At 45.3% G+C, this 16,408-nt stretch overlaps 1 protein-coding gene and 1 pseudogene across 2 annotated transcripts in view; one reads left to right on the forward strand and one right to left on the reverse strand.

Moving 5' to 3' along the window:
• Shisa5 (shisa family member 5) overlaps positions 1-16,408 on the forward strand; it is a 29,057-nt gene that overhangs the window by 8,932 nt on the left and 3,717 nt on the right. The window contains exon 3 of one of the 2 annotated variants that reach the window (XM_008853246.3): positions 11,058-11,141. The exons of the other annotated variant lie outside the window; for it this stretch is intronic. Coding sequence (XP_008851468.1) covers positions 11,058-11,141 — 84 coding nt within the window. The remainder of the gene's footprint in view (positions 1-11,057; positions 11,142-16,408) is intronic. 2 annotated transcript variants of the gene reach the window in all.
• Positions 6,501-7,131, reverse strand: LOC103750222 (annotated as a pseudogene).

Genomic DNA, 16,408 nt, shown 5'->3' on the forward strand with positions numbered 1-16,408 from the left:
CACAGAAATCTGCTTGCCTCTGTCTCCTCAGTGCTAGGATTAAAGGCGTGTGCCACCATGCCCGGCTTTTTTTTTTTTTTTGAGGCAGGGTTTCCCTGTAGCCCCAGCTGACCTGGAACTCACTATGTAGACCAGGCTGGGTTTCCCTGTAGCTGCAGCTGGCCTGGATTCGCTAATGGGGACCAGGCTGGCCTCGAACTCACAGAGATCCTCCTGCCTCTGCCTCCAGAGTGCTGGGATTAAAAGCGTGCACCACCACTCCCGGCAAACATTGCTTTCTTAATGAAGTAACATGATTACATTGAAAGACTTTGTTGGAGAATCTGGAAAGGGAGTGAATAATACATTCATATTATAGGAACAGTGACAAATTTCACATTATTGTTGAAGCTTGGCAGTACAGTTTTGTCAGTAAATAATATTAAAAAGTTAGACAAATAGAATTTTGAATTTATATTCTAAGATGTAATTACATATTGTTTTGGTCTTTGATTTATTTATTTATTTTTAATGGGGCTTTTGGCTACTCTAACATTACCCCTTCTGAAGAGGTAACCCTAAAATCTTTTTTAAAAAAATATTTCATTTATTATTTTTATTTTATGTATGTGTATTGCCTGCATGTAACTAAGTTCACCCGTGTCGTGCAGTGCCCATGGAAGACAAAAGAGGCTATTGGATCCCCTGGAACTGGAGTTACAGACAGTTGTTAGCTGCCATGTGAGTGCTGGGATTCAAACCCAGGTCTTCTGCATGAACAGTCAGTGTTTTTAACTGCTGAGCCATCTCTCCAGCCCCCTAAAATCTTTTAAGGATTAGATAAAAGCTCCCAAATATTTTCAACATTTTTGGCCTTTGGAATGGAGTAGGTTGCTAAGAGGCCCAAGGACATTGTGAGTTTTAGCCAAGAAACCAGCTACTTTTCTTTGGGGTCTTTTTGCCCTAACTGCCCAGACAATTTCTACCTCCTATACTTATCATACCATCCTCTGAAAAGGTTACCCAATGTAAAAAGGTAGATTTTATTTTACTTACGTGTGTGTGAGAGTTTGTGCATGCGTGTGTAGGTGCCCATAGAGATGAGAATGTAGACAGTGATCTCTGGGAGCTGGAGTTTCAGGCATTTGTGAGCTGTTTGATGTAGGTGCTGAGATCTGAACTCTGATTCTCTGATAAAGCAGTAAGTGCTTATAACTACTGAGCTCTTTCTTCAGGCCTTCTCCCTCAATCCTAGTTTTTGAGACAAAGTCTCTTACTAAACCCAGAGCTCACCAGTTGGCCAGAATGGCTGTCCAGTGAGCTCTAGGGATCTACCCATCTCCTTCCCCCCAGCAATAGGGTTACAGGTACACACCATCATGCCTTATTTTTACTAGGATCATATGTCTCTATCTCTCTATCTCTCTCTCTATCTATCTCTCTATCTATCTATCATCATCTATCTACCTATCTATCCAAAGGCTTCGAGATAACTATATTAGCATCTATCTATCTATCTATCTATCTATCTATCTATCTATCTATCTATATCTGTCTATCCTCTATCTATCCTCTGTCTATCTCTGTCACCAGTTTAATGAGAGGAATGTAGCCCCAGCTATATTCTTTGACAATTTTATACATGGATATAACGTATCTTGCTCATATCCCATCCAAATTCTCCCTCTTACTCTCTACCCTCAAGTCCCTGTCAATACTTCCCCCTCCTAATTTCATGTCTTTTCTTCTAACTCAGAGTTAGTGTTGTCTACATGTGTATGGGTGTAGGGTCTTCTACTAGTGGCTATACCCCCAAAGAAAAGTGACTCTCTCCCTCTCAGTAGCCATTGTCAATAGCTTCCCAGTTAGGGGTGGAGCCTCATGAACCCCCCCCCCCCAATCCATGCTGTAATGTTGACTGGCTTGATCTTGTTCAGATCTTGTTCAAGTAACCATCACTGCTGTGAGTTCATGAATGCAGTGGCTGCATCATGCCCAGAAGACACCCTTTCACAGCACTCTTCCTCATCTTCCTGGTCTTTCTTTCTTTTAAACATTTGTTTTCTGTGCATGTATATATGTATGTAGACACATGTGGAGGGAGGTCAGAGGACAATTTACAGGAGTTGGAGGCAAGCACCTTTACCTGTAGGCTGAGCTATCTCTGGGATACCAGATCTTACATTCTTTCTGTTCTCTTTTCTGCAGTGTTCCTGGCCTTGCGTGGGTTGATATGAATGTTCTGTTTAGGGCTGGAGAACTCAACAGTCACTTATTCTCAGCACTTTGAACAGTTATGAGTCTTTGTATTAACTGCTGCCCACTGCAAAAAGCAGCTTCACAAACCAATATTTAGAAGGCAGTGTGATATGTCCATTTGGTTAAAAAAATAATAGTAGGTCCCCCCTCTAAGGACTATGGCTTTCCTCCCCAGCCATGGGCTTTTGACAAGTTTCCAGTACCACAAAATGTCTTTTTATAAGGTCCATCCTCAGTTTCTCATCTAAGCCTACTTAATTTCCAGAGGCCCTGCCTTCCAGGTTTCAACATGTGCATTTGGGGATGTGACAGTCAGTCCACTGTATTCCAGTCCTGGCCTTTGTCTCACCTGCAAAATGAATTCATGTCATACAAACATCCCCCAAAGTCTTATCTCACTTCAGCATCAACTCTCAAGTGTAAAGTTCAAAGTCACAACCGGGGGGTGGGGTTGTAGCTCAACTTGTCTGGGGATTCAGTTTACCTATGTTTGATAACTACCACTATAAAAATCAATCAATCAATCAATCAACCAATCAATCAATCAATCAATCATCAGTTTACCTACCCTTGATAACTACCACTGTAAAAATCAATCAATCAATCAATCCATCCATCCATCCATCCATCCATCCATCCATCCATCCTTCCATCCAAACAGGGCAAAATTCCCCTCCATTTGGGAAACCTGTGACTCTAGATGTGGTATGTAGTTCCAAAATAGAGTGGTGGGGTAGGGATGGGATAGGCATTCCCGAATTTCAGAGGGAGTAACTAATAAGTGAAACATTACCATCAAGAAAACCCCCAACCTAGCAAGGCATATTCCCTTAGACTGTGTGTGTGTATACACTTGTGGATATGTGGAGGCCAAGGGCAATCTTGGGTATTATTCCTCGGGTACCATCCACTTTATTTTTTAAAAAATTTTAATTATTGAGGCTGGAGAGATGGCTCAACAGATAAGAACACTGGCTGTTCTTGCAGAAGACCCAGGTTCGCATCCCAGCACCCACATGGCAGCTAACAACTATCTGTAACTCCAGTTCCAGGGGATCCGACAGCCTTTTCTGTCCTCCGCGGGCATTGCACGACATGGGTGCACTTACCTACATGCAGGCAATACATACACATAAAAAAAAAAATAAAATATTAAAAAAAATTTAAATTATTATTATTTGTGTATGTGCGTCTTTTTTGAAACAGGGTTTCCCTATAGCCCCAGCTGGCCTGGAACTCATTGTGTTGACCAGGCTGGCTTTGAACTCACAGTTCCACCTGCCTCTGCCTCCTGAGAGCTGGGACTACAGGTGTACGTCACCATGCCAGGTTATTATTTTTTGAGACAGGTCTCCCTATAGGTCCAGCTAGCCTGGAATGCCCTGTGTAGAACAGGCTGGCCGCTGTCTCACAAAGATTCACATATCTCTGCCTCCCAAATGCTGGAGGCATGTACCAAGCATGCCTGACTTTTTTTTTTTTTGGTCTTTTTGAGACGGGGTCTCCCTGTAGGTCCAGCTGGCCTGGAACTCCCTGTGTAGACCAGGCTGGCTTTGAACTCACATAGATCCACCTGCCTCTCCCGTGTGCTGGATTAAAGGCATGGGCCACCACGCCTGGCACACCTGACTTTTTTATGAGAGTTTAAACCAATTCCTTGTGCTTGCAAAGCAAACACTTTACAATTGAGCCGTATCCTTAGCCCCTCTAATAGATTTTAAGGTTTGAGAATGCTTTCTTTGCTTTTTTATTTTATTTTTTTAATAATTAAAATTATTATTATTTTATCTTTTTGAGACAGGGTCTCTCTGTAGCCCCTGCTGTCCTGGAACTCACTATGTAGACCATGCTGGCCTTGAACTCACAGAGATCTGCCAGCGTCTGCCTCCTGAGTGCTGGGATTAAAGGTGTATGCCACCACACCTGGCTAAAATTATTTTTATATTATGTATCTGAGTATTTTGCCTGCATGCATGTAAGTGCACCATGTGTGTGCAATGCCCATGGAGGTCAGAAGAGGCTGTTAGATTCCTTGGAATTAGAGTTAGGGACAGTTGTTAGCTGCCATGTAGGTACTGTGAACTGAACCTGGGTTCTCTTAAGAGCAACCTATATTTAACTGCTGGGTCATCTCTCCAGCCTGCTTTTCTTTTTATTCTTTTTAAAAATTAAAAAAAAATTATTTTTATTTTATGTGTATGCATGTATTGCTTGTGTGTAGGTAAGTGTACCCATGTCATGCAGTACGATTGGAGGACAGAAGAGGCTGTCAGATCCCCTAGAACTGGAGTTACAGATAGTTGTTAGCTGCCATGTGGGTGCTGGAATTCGAACCCAGGTCTTCTGCAAGAACAACCAGTGTTCTTAACCACTAAGCTATCTCTCCAGCCCCCAGCCTGCTTTTCTTTTAAAAAAAAGTTTATTTTTATTTATGTGTACATGTGTATGTGTCAGTGCCCAGGGAAGTGAGAGGAGGGTGCCATATGCCCAGGAGCTGGAGTTATAGGCAGTTGTGAGCTGTCTGTTTTAGGTTTGGAGATCTGGACTTGAGTCTTCTACAAGAACAGCAAGGGCTCTTAACTGCTGAGCCCTCTCTTCAGCCCTGAAAATGCACTTTGACTGACTTTCAAAATCAAGGCAGAGGGGCCAGAGAGATGACTCACAGCAGTTAAGAGCACTGGCTGCCCTTGCAGAAGACCTATGTTTGGTTTTCAGCACCTACATGGCCGCTTACAACCATCTGTAACTCCAGTTTCAGGGAATCTGATGACCTCTGCAGGCATTGTATAACATGGGTACACTTATATACATGCAGGCAATATACTCATACACATTAAAAAAAAATTAATGGCAGCACACAGGAGACAGAGGCAGGTAAATCTCTGAGTTCAAGGCCAACCTGGTCTACATAGTGAGTTCCAGGCCAGCTGGGGCTACAGGGAGACCCTGTCTCAAAAAGACCAAAAAAAAAAAAATTAAAATTAAAATTAAAAAGTTCCAGGCTGGTCTCAAATTATGTAGCCAAAGATACAAAGATACCCAAGCCCTATATAAGATTTAAATTTTTAGTAAAACTAATATCCTTCCAGTCTGCACTTTTGCCAAAGGTGATAGCTGAATTGGGAAGACACATGAAGAAAGGAAATAAATGCACACAGAAAACACATCCTCTGCCTCCACTGCAGTTTCTCCTGCCCCCTCAGCGTAAACTGAGATGGAGGTGGCAAATATGATGCAGGGCTAAGGCCTTTTAGCTTTGATTCATGATTTTACCAAGCGAAGGAATACTGCAAAACTCTGCCTCAAATTTAGGGGAGAAATGAGAGATGGAAAATGAAAACTATGCAGTGGCTCCAATGCTGCAGTGGACTGAGACAGGTCTAAGCCTTCCCCAGTGGAAAGCCCAAGATGGCCAGGCTAAGCACCTGGAGAGGCTGTGGGAATCTGCTCACCTCGCCTACGCCTGCCCAGGGAAATGAATCTCTACTCTTGGAGCATGGAGCACAATGGTGTAGCACCATGCTTAGACCCTGTGGCCTTAGAAGTCCTGCAGCATTCCTCCAGGTCCTTGTCTCCGCCTCCTTCAGTTCCAACTGGCTGCTATCTGCCGGAGGACTTCTGTGGTTACACCTGCTCTAATCGCCATACCAAATGGCTTTCGGTTTAGCATAGTCTTATTGTCTGCAGTATAATTAGGCTCAGAGTTTTCCTTTTTTTTTTTTTGTGGTGTTGGAAATCAAACTTTCTGTACTAGGTAAAGCACAGAAGTACTGAGTTACCCCTTCAGCTCAACTATTCCAAATCTTGAAGTTTTGATTTCTTTCTGCCTAATCCTGTCTTTGATTCATTTCTCTCTTGCATTTACCATAAGCACTCAGAGCTCTTCAGCCACCTTTCTAAGATAGTTCAAGTTTTCAGAGTTGTTCAATCTTTGTCTTTTTACATTCTTCTTCCCTTTATTGTCATTGTTTTTTTTAAACTTTTTTATTATTTTATGTGTATGCATGTATTGCCTGCATATGTGTAAATGCACCTGTGTTGTGCAATGCCCAAGGAGGTCAGAAGAGGGTGTCAGATCCCCTGGAACTGGAGTTACAGACAGTTGTTAGCTGCCATGTGGGTTCTGGGATTCGAACCCCGGTCTTCTGCAAAAACAACCAGTGTTCTTAACTGCTGAGCCATCTCTCCAGCCCCATTCTTGTTTTTTTTTATGATTTTTTTTTTCATTTTCTGAAAATTTATTATAATGGCCCAACAGAGCATTACTTTTTCTTCTCAACATCTTGCTCTGCGGTTTCCTTGGCCCTTTTTGCTGGAATGCCCATGAGCTGGGCATTGTCACAGGTCATGCACAGACTGCCAAAAGCTTTGAAGTTCTTCTCTTCCTCTGTGATGATTCTGGCTTTCTCCTTTTTATAGACATTCGGGATGGGCATCACTGGTTCTGTTAGCTGGTTGGCCAACTGGAGTTCTTCAGCAGAGCCGTCTCCCTTTTGGGGGCAGAAGGCTTCCTGGGGAAGAGGATGAGCTTAAAGCAGTACTCCTTCAGCCGCTGCACATTAGCCTGTAGGGATTCCGTGGACTTGTTCTCCTCTTGGGTCCACAGAGATGCTGATGGTGCAGGCCACTTTCTTATGGATGCCAGCCACCCTGAGCTCTTCCAGGCTGAAGCCCCTGCCAACTCGGACTTTGGCATGGTATCTCACCATGGGGCACCTCAGTTTGGGCCAGATGCGTCGGGATGCGGGACAAGGGGCAATGTGGCATGCTTTCGCCTGCCAGGCCTTGCGTTTGCGGTACTTTCATGCTGGCTGCTTGACCCAGTGTCCACTCGCTGCTGCCAGTCATTGTGGAAGGGGGCTTCAGGATCTTGCCATTCCGGCTGGGTGCCATGGCTGCCTCCTGCACAGGAGAATGGCCTAAATGAAGAAAACAAAACAAAACAAAACCTTTTTATTTTATGTATAGGAATGTTGTTTTGTCTGTATGTATATAAGTACACCTGTGTCATGCAGTGCCCATGGAGGTCAGAAGAGGGCATCCGATCCCCTGGAACTGTAGTTACAGAAGGTTGTTAGCCACCATGTGGGTGCTGGGAACTGAACCTGGGACCTCGGCAAGAGCAGCCAGTACTCTTAACCACTGAGCCATCTCTACAGTCCCTCACTGTTTATTCTTTGTTACATTTATTTATTTTGTTTATAAGTGTGTATACCACCAGCCTGCACATGCAAGCACACAAAGGTCAGAAGACAACTTGCAGGAGCTGGTTTTCTCATTCTGGAGTTCGAACTCAGGCTGTCAGGCTTGGCAGCAAGCACCTTTACTGCTGAGCTGTCTTGCTGGCCCACCCCCTGTTCTTACCAGCCCCACTGTTTATTCTTTAGGCATTACAAAAACCCCATTTATTTATGTGTGTGTACACACACACACTTATGCCTACTGCAGATGTGGAAGTCAGAAGTCAAAGAACAACTTTTGAGAGTCAGTTATCTCCCTCCACAGTATGAGACTTGAAAGACTGAACTCAGGTTGTCAGGCTTGGTGGCGGTGGCAAGTGCCTTTATCTGCTGAGCCATCTTGTTTGCTGGCCCGTTTGTTCTTTTTTATTTTCACTATATATATATATATGATTTGTTTATTACTACACTACTACTAGTACTATTGTTATTTTGGTCTTTTTGAGACAGGGTCTCCCTGTAGCCCCAGCTGGCCTGGAACTATGTAGACCAGGCTGGCCCTGGACTCACAGAGATCCGCCTGCCTCTGCCTCCCAAGTGCTGGGACTAAAGGCATGCACCGCAATGCCCAGGTTTATTTTTGAAACAGGATCTTACTATGTAACCCTGGCTGGCATGGAACTTGCTATATGGACCAGGCTAACCTTGAACTCACAGATATCTGCCTGCCTCTGCCTTCTGGGTGCTGGGATTAAAGGCATGTGCCACCATGCTTGGGTGGTTTATTTTAATTATGTGAATGTGTGTGGGTTAATGTATGTGAATGCAGATGCCTATGGAGGTCAGGAGAGGGTGTCAGATTCCCTGGAGCTGGAGTTTTGAGTAGTTGTGGTGTCTGACTTGGGTGCTAGGACCTGGTCCTCAGGAAGAGCAGCAAGTGCTCTTAACCACTGAGCCATCTCTCCATCCCCCTATTTACCATTTAAATAAATAGTGTGTTTTTGTTACTATGATGTCAGTGTCTGCCCAGGATGTTCTTACTGTCAATTATTGCTATAGTTTTCTGTTCATATTGTCTAGTCTCTTAGTGTTCCTGAAAGGTTTGATTGTATGCCTAATATTGCATTTGTAAAATTGATTGGAGGAATTTGGAGCCCAGGACTCTTTCTGTGACTTCCGTGAGGACATTAGCCAATTACAGAGATTGAGATGATTAGGACTGGTCCATCCAGTTTCTCCTTCCTGGTGAGGTACAGCTTTTCAGGTTTTGGCCCAAGTGATGGGGCCATCAGGAGGTCTACATTCTGTGGGCTGTGGCTCTCATCTTACCACTGTGGCCTCCCCAAAATTCCAGAAGTGGTTCTCAGCCTCCCAGCTGCCCCTCTGAAACTGGGTAAAGCCTCCAGGATAAGGACTTTGGGCAGTGGGTTCAATTCCATGATCTCTGTTCCCAGCCTCATTATATTGTAGTCTCCATTGCACCTTGACATCCCTGAAGATGTCATACTTGATTCTGGGTCTTTGAAGTCAGGGTCTGAGGTATTCTGCCCTTGGAGTCTCTCCCGAGTTCCCATTCCTGGGAGTTCTTTTCTCACTTTTCCTTAATAAATCTACATTTGCTTTGTTAAAAAAAAGAAAAAAAAAGAAAAAAAAAAGTCTTGTTATGTAGCCCAGAATGACCGTGAATTCAAAATCCTCATTTTCAGGCTCCCAAATGGTGGAATTAAAGGCATATACCTCCACAACCAGCTTCACATTGATTTTTTAAAATTATTTATTTTTATTTTATGTGTATGAGTGAGTGCTCTGCCTGCATTATGTAAGTGCACAATGTTCATGTAATGCCCATGGAGGCCAGAAGAGGAACTGAAGTTACAAACTGCTGTTAGACATCCATGTGGGTGCTGGGAATTGAATTGGGGTCCTCTTCAAGAGCAGTCAGTTCTCTGAACAGCTAAGGCCATCTCTCCAGCCCTGATTTTTTCTAATGGTGCTGGGGTCAAATCCACCTCATACATGCTGAGTTATATGTCCAGCCTTTACAGTGATTTTTGTTTTTGAGATGCTAAAAAACCCTGAAACCCTGGGTGTAGCACCTACTAAGCAAGCACATAACCCCACCCTCACAGTGAATTTATTTATTTTTTATTTTTTTTGGACTGCTGGCTTGTAACACACAGAGATCTGCTTGCCTTTACTGGGATTAAAGATGTGTACCACCATGCTGGGCTTTGTGTGTGGTGTGTGTGTGTGTGGGGGGGGGTTCTTTGTAAAATAATGTCTCATGTAGCCTAACGAAGGCTGGCCTTGAATTTGTTAAGTAAACCAAGGAAGATCTTGAATTCTGACCTCAACTCCAAATTCTGGGGTTACAGGCATGCAGATTGCTGTACAGCTTTTCTTTTTTTTTTAAATTTTTTAAAAATTTCCAGACAAGTGCTGGGTGTGGTGGTGCATGCCTTTAATCCCAGCACTCAGGAGACAGAGGCAGGTAGATCTCTGTGAGTTTGAGGCCAATCTGGTCTACATAGTGAGTTCCAGGATAGCTGGGGCTACAGGGAGACCCTGTCTTAAAAATTAAAAAAAAAAAAATTCCAGACAAGGTCTCTGTAGCCTAAATTGGCCTTGAACTTAAAGTAATCCTCCTGCCTCAGCATCCCGAGTGCTAGAATTATGAATCAGGACATCCAGCTGTGTCTCACTTTTTTTTCCTCCTTCATAAATTCTAGTAATGATATTCACTTCCTTCTAAGAATTATTTAAGCCATTTCATGAATTTTGCCTGTTTTGTTTGTCTGAGGCAGAGTCTCATACAACCTAGGCTGGTCTTCAACTTCCTATGAAGTTAAGACTGTCCTTGAATTCCTGGTCTTCCTGCCCTTATGCATGCTGGGATTTTGGGTGTGTGCTACCATGGCTCTTGTTTTGTGTCTTTTGACTTACAATATTTTCATTCAGTTCTTCATATCTGTTAATTTCAATTTCCTTCATGATTCCCTCTCCATCTCCGTCTCCCTCTCCCTCTCCCTCTTCCTCTCCCTCTCCCTCTCCTCTCCCTCTCCCTCTCTCTGCCTTTCCTTCCTCTCCCTCTCCCCACCCCACTTTTCTGTCCTTCCTTAGCATCTTGCTGTACAGGCCAGGCAGGCTTCAATCACAGGATCCTCCTGCCTCAGTCTCCAGTGCTGAGATTCCAGGTCTTTGTCACAATGCCTGTTTGACCCAGTACAGCTCACACTTTGTTTTTGTTTTTTTTGCTTTTGTCTTTTTGTACCCTGTTTGTTAGTTTTCCAAAGTATAAGGTTGTTGTTGGGTTGGTGGTGGCCTTTTTTTTTTTTTTCCCCTTTTGTTTTTTAACTTTGTGGCAATGTAGTATTTTACTATTGGTTTCTACCTTCATCCTGTTGTGGTCAGAGAAGGTACTTTCTGTATCTAAATTTTGAGATCAGCTCAGGCTTCTTTCCTGACCTTATAAGCACTGTGTCCAGGAGACTTTGGTTCTCTCTTGAACAGCGTGTGGCCCGAGAGCCTGGTGTGTATGCCATCCATTCTTGGAATGTTCTCTGTGCCCTAAGCTGGTGTTTTGTGAGGCACAGGTGGGGTTCACGTGTGTTCTTTATGAGCTTTCTTTTCTGTTTGCAGATTTTCCACCCAGCCGGAGACATTGGAGCAGCTGGGCTCGGCACTAAGATTTCGATCCAGCTTTGACAGTGACCCCATGTCAGGGTAACTAAAGCCTGTAGACTGTGTCTGTCTTCCTGGCAGAAGTGACAAGGGTTCAGGTGGGCTTGGGTGAGACCTGCAAGGAGTAAGACTGTGCAGAGTCATTGAGGTGGCACCCAGAGAAGCTGTGACCACGTCTGCCCATTGGGACTTTTGATTCTCCTGCCAGAGATCTGGGTTTCCTAAGTGTGCTGGGGAGAGGGGTGATGGGAGTAACTGGTTGGGGGCTGAAAATTGAAAGGCCAGGAGTGGGACCCATATTGACCAGGGTGATGGCATGGGGTAGCAGGTGCTGGATGGGTAGAGGTGATGGAGGAGGAAGTGACAGTTGGTAGGGACTGCAGTACAGTGAGGTGGTGGTGATGATGGGGCAGTGGTAGTCAGAGGGTCAGTGGTGGTGGCTGTATGGTGGTGAGATAATGGTGGCTCTGGTGACAGTGATGAGGGCAGTGAGTGTGTAGTGATGGTATGATGACAGTAGGGTAGAGGTGCTAAGACAGCAAATGTGCCACTGTCGCTGTGTGAGGTTTGTGGATCACAGGCACTGTATTGGAACCTTCATCTTGGGGGATCAGGGAGCAACCTTGTGCTCCAATCCCTAGTCTTCTTGGCTACATTTCTGCTTTGTCTTTCTTCTGTCCCTCACTCCTTTCCTTCCTTCTTTCCTGAGACAGGGCCTCATGGAACGCAGGCTAATCTTGACCATATGTTGCTGAGGGTGACCTTGAGCTCCTGATCCTCCTGACTCCCCATCCCTAGTGCTGGGATTATGGGTATGTACCACCATTCCCAGCTTATGCAGTACTAAGGATCAAACCCAAGGCCTCATGATAGGAAAGTACTGTAGCAACTGAGCTATATCCTTAGCCTCTTTTTGTTTGTTTGCAGACAGGGTCTTACTCTGTAGCTCAGGCTAGCCTGGAACTCAACTATGTAGTCCTGGTTAGTCCAGAACAGTCCCCTTAGCCTCTTGAATGCTGGAATTATAGGTGTGAGCTACTGTGCACTTTCCTGCCCTCTCTTCTTATCACCATCTCATGCCACAAAACAAGCCTTGCATTCACATGGTTGGACTATACTGGAATATGTGTATTTTCCCAGCTGGAGTCTGTTCCATGAGCCATCTGGCCCTGGTCTTAGCTCTGGTGGGGATTTGACAGCCCCTTTCAGAAGAAGCTCCTCCACCCCCACACAGTCTGACTATCCTTTTGGAAGAAAGAAGATTGGCTCCAGAGACTTTGGGGGTAAGGGGCCCCCGAGTGTGGGAGGGAAGAAGTGCAGCTCCTTCCTTCCTTCAGGAAGGGAGAGGCTGGACAGAGATTTCTTTGGGGCTCTTCTTCCATGGGCCTCTCTTCTTCCACATCCAGGAGAACCCCTCCCATATGGGGATCCACAAGGTGGGCTTGGAGGTTGCCTACAAGAGACTGTGACACCCAGCCAGTATAGGCTTGGGACGGCTCAGGAATGGGTGTTGTCTTGAACTGCAGGGGTTCTGGACAGTGCTAGGATCTGTGTGGTGCTTTCACAGCCTGGCTTTCCACAGAGGTGGGAAGAACACACAGGTCAACATGGCAGGTAGCCACTGGGAGAGGCTGTGACTTTCTGGTCAGAGGTGTTAGAAGGCCAGGATGGAGGCTGGGTTGGTGACTTGCCAGCAAGGAACGAGAAAATGGGCAGATGGAGGAGCTGTCCTGGTCTCTGCTCTGGGCATATGGCCAGAGGTCTAGCCCTGCATGCGGATGCCTGATAGATGCAGGATGCTAGCGGGATTAGGGTGGAAGGCTCAGGTGTTGGTAAGAAGAGCGAGTGGATGATGGAAACTGGAGACCTCCAACCTTTGAGAAATGGTGGCAGGAGGAGCTGAGAGGGAGGGCTGGGGTTGGGGGTGGGAAGGCAGCTGGTTTGGAGCACTGTGAATTGCACTGTGAGTGAGCAATGGTACCCCACACAGGCATGGCACCCTCAGCAAGAGCTGCCCAGCACAGCATATTGAAGAGTGAATTGGAAGTGTGTAGGGTGAATGGAGACAGCTCTGTGGAGATCCTTCCATTCAGGTGCCTGACACTGTGGAGGGGCTTTATTGGCAGTGGCAGAGACAACTGGATGTATAGAGAGGGAGGAGGAGAACAGATTCCTGCTGGGGGAAGAGCAGTTTCCTGGGACTTCTTTCTTCAGAGCCCCAGAATTGTGCACAAAAGAGGTTGAAGGACGGGGCCATCCGTGACACCTGTCTTATGAACATTCTCGAGGGACACTCTCTGCTGGGCATGTGTGTGCTGCCTCCTTGGCTAAAGGCACTGTTTGTCCATGGAGTTGACTCCATGGTGAAGTTCACCTCCTGTTGCCCAGGCCATGGCTCGGAGCCCAGAGAAGCCCACAGAGGAAAGACTCTGGACTGGGAGTCTGCACCAGCTCTGCCCCCACTTTCCATTGACCTTCTCCTCATTTTTGGTTTTCACCTTCTGAGCTACAGGTCAGAGCAAGTCTCTAGAAGAACCTACATCTGTTAGGTCCTGAGTTATCACATCCTGCATAGCGTAGGTCCTCATTCAGTGTGGCTGACTCTGCCTTCTGATCTTTAGACTCTTTGATCAAAGTAGCCTAGGCCTTGGCAGGCCCCATTCCTTTTTGGAGGTGTGGTTCTGTTAGTACCTGAGCTTGCTGTGGCTGTGTGTCCCTGCCACACTTTGTACTACCCCTCGAGTGTTGCTTGGCTTGCTCAAAAGTGTCATGCCTATTTTTTCTTAGTGGTTCATGGGATCATAGAGTGAATTTATTAATTCCTTTTTTTTTTTTTTTTTGTCTTTTTGAGACAGGGTCCCCTTACAGCCCCAGCTGTCCTGGAACTCACTATGTAGACCAGGCTGGCCTTGAACTCACAGAAATCTGGCTGCCTCTGCCTCCCAGGTGCTGGGACTACAGGTATGCACCACCATGCCTGGCTATTAATTCATTTTTTAAATATTAAGAAACTATGATATGGGGGCTGGAGAGATGGCTTAGCAGTTAAGAGCACATAATGCTCTTGCTGAGGACCCAAGTTCAGTGCCCAACATCCACATATGGCCATTCACAACCACTAGGGGCTCCAGGGGATCCAGTGCCCTCTTCTGGCCTCCATGGGCAACAGTATTCTTGTGTACATACTCCCACAGACATACACACATGCACATAATTAAAAACAAATCTTAAAAAAAAAAAAAAAAAAAAAAACTTTTGGGGGACGGAGGCGGGGGGGATTCTGGGGGAGGGAAAGACCGGGATCCATAATGAGTTTAAGGCCGGGGGGGGGAGTAGGGGGGCCCGACCTCAAAAAAAAAAAAAAAAAAAAAAAAAAAAAAAAAAAGAAACTCTTGGGTGACAGAGGCAGGTGGATCTCTGTGAGATGGATAGCCAGGTCTACATAATGAGTTTCAGGCCAGCTGGGGCTATAGGGAGGCCCTGTCTCAAAAACAAAAAACAAAATATAAACAAAGGGGGTGGGTGCTGGAGAGATGACTCAGTGGTTAAGAGCACTGACTGCTCTTGCAGAGGACCTGGGTTCAGTTCTCAGCACCCACATGGTGACAATCATCTGTAACTCCAATTCCAGGGGATCTGATGCCCTTTTCTGGCCTCCACAGGCATTGCATGACACAGGTGCACTTACATACATGCAGGCAAACCACTTTACTTATAAAATTAACTGTCCCCCCATACAAAAAGAAAAAGTGAAAAGAAGTCTGGGGTTGTAGCTCAGTGGTAGAGTGCTTGACTAGCATGCCCGAGGCCCTACTTCAATCCTTAGTAACACACATACACCCACACACATACACCCCCACACACATATACCCACCCCCACATACCCCCACCCCCACATACACCCATGTACACATATACCTCCCACCCCTTCAAATACACCCCTCTAACCCCCCATACCTCCCATACAGCCACCCACCCACCCACACACAGATAATACAGTGATGGCTCAAAGCAGGTACAGGATCAACTAATAAAATGCTCAAGAAAGGAGTACATATTTACAAATTAAGGTAGAAAGAAATTTAATTCTATTATTACATTTTGTGTATGGGTGTGTACATACCACGGCACATATGTGGAGGTCAGAGAACAACTTGAGGAAGTTGGTTCTCCCACCATGTGAGTCTGAGGGATCAAACTCAGGTCATCAGTTTTGGCTATAAGTGCCTTTACCCACTGAGCTATCTTAAATGGACCTGGATTTAATTCTATAAGAGCATTAGCCAAAGATCCTGACATTTGCATAGTCAAGAAATGTGTACTTGGGTCTGGAGAGATGGCTCAGCCGTTAAGAGCACTGGCTGCTCTTACAGAGGACCTGGGTTTTGTTCCCAGCACCCACACAGTGGCTGACAACCATCTGTAACTCCTTTTCCAGGGAATCCGATACCCTCTTCTGGCCTCTGTGGCAATTGTACTTCACGGATGCACTTGCATACATGCAAGCAATACATTCACACACATAAAATCAACAAAGAAAAAGAAAAGAAAAGAAATGTGCCCCATTGGAAGTGATGTTTTGGGCTGAGGTCTGAGAACTGAACAGTAATTATTAGGTGGAAGTAAAGGTGGAGGGTAGGGAAGGGCCTTCCAGGTAGAAGGCCTGCATGCAAAAGCTGAGGCAGGACACTGGTGAAAAGATGAAAGGAGTATGATCTGGCTAGTGCAGAGATAAGAGGAGGGTGAGAGTCCTAGGCTGCACTTGGCTTTGTGGGTACAGTAGGGTTTTAAATTTTTTAAAAATTTTATGTGTATGGGTGTATTTCCTGCATGTGTGTAAGTGCACCTGTGTCGTACAGTGCCCTTGGAGGTCAGAGGGCATTGGAGCCCCTAAAAACTGGAGTTACAGTTTGAGCTGCTCCATGTGGGTGCTGGGAACTGAACCTGGGTCCTCTGCAAGAGCAAGTGATCTTAACTGCTGAGCCATCATCTCTCCATGCCCCCCACCCTCCATCAAAGGGTTTTACTTAATTTGTTTGTTTGCTGGGATGCCATGTGTGCTACTACACCCAACTAAACTTTTAATTAAAGATTGAAATTTCCTTTCTTTTAAGTTTTACTATAGTTAGACAAACCCTGGATTTTTTTATTCTTCTTTAGTTGTTAACCATGTTATACAGACAGAAAAGTAGTACACAGTTTCACAAGAGATCATAAAGCAATTTCCTGTCATCCCAGGAGCTGGAGAAGCCTTAGGCATTAGAGCAAGGGGAAGCATGATCTAGCAGGGTGTGGCAGTGTTAGGTTTG

This window comes from Nannospalax galili, unplaced genomic scaffold (genome assembly GCF_000622305.1).
Source record: "Nannospalax galili isolate Female #2095 unplaced genomic scaffold, S.galili_v1.0 scaffold786, whole genome shotgun sequence".
Classification (NCBI taxonomy): Eukaryota; Metazoa; Chordata; class Mammalia; order Rodentia; family Spalacidae; genus Nannospalax; species Nannospalax galili.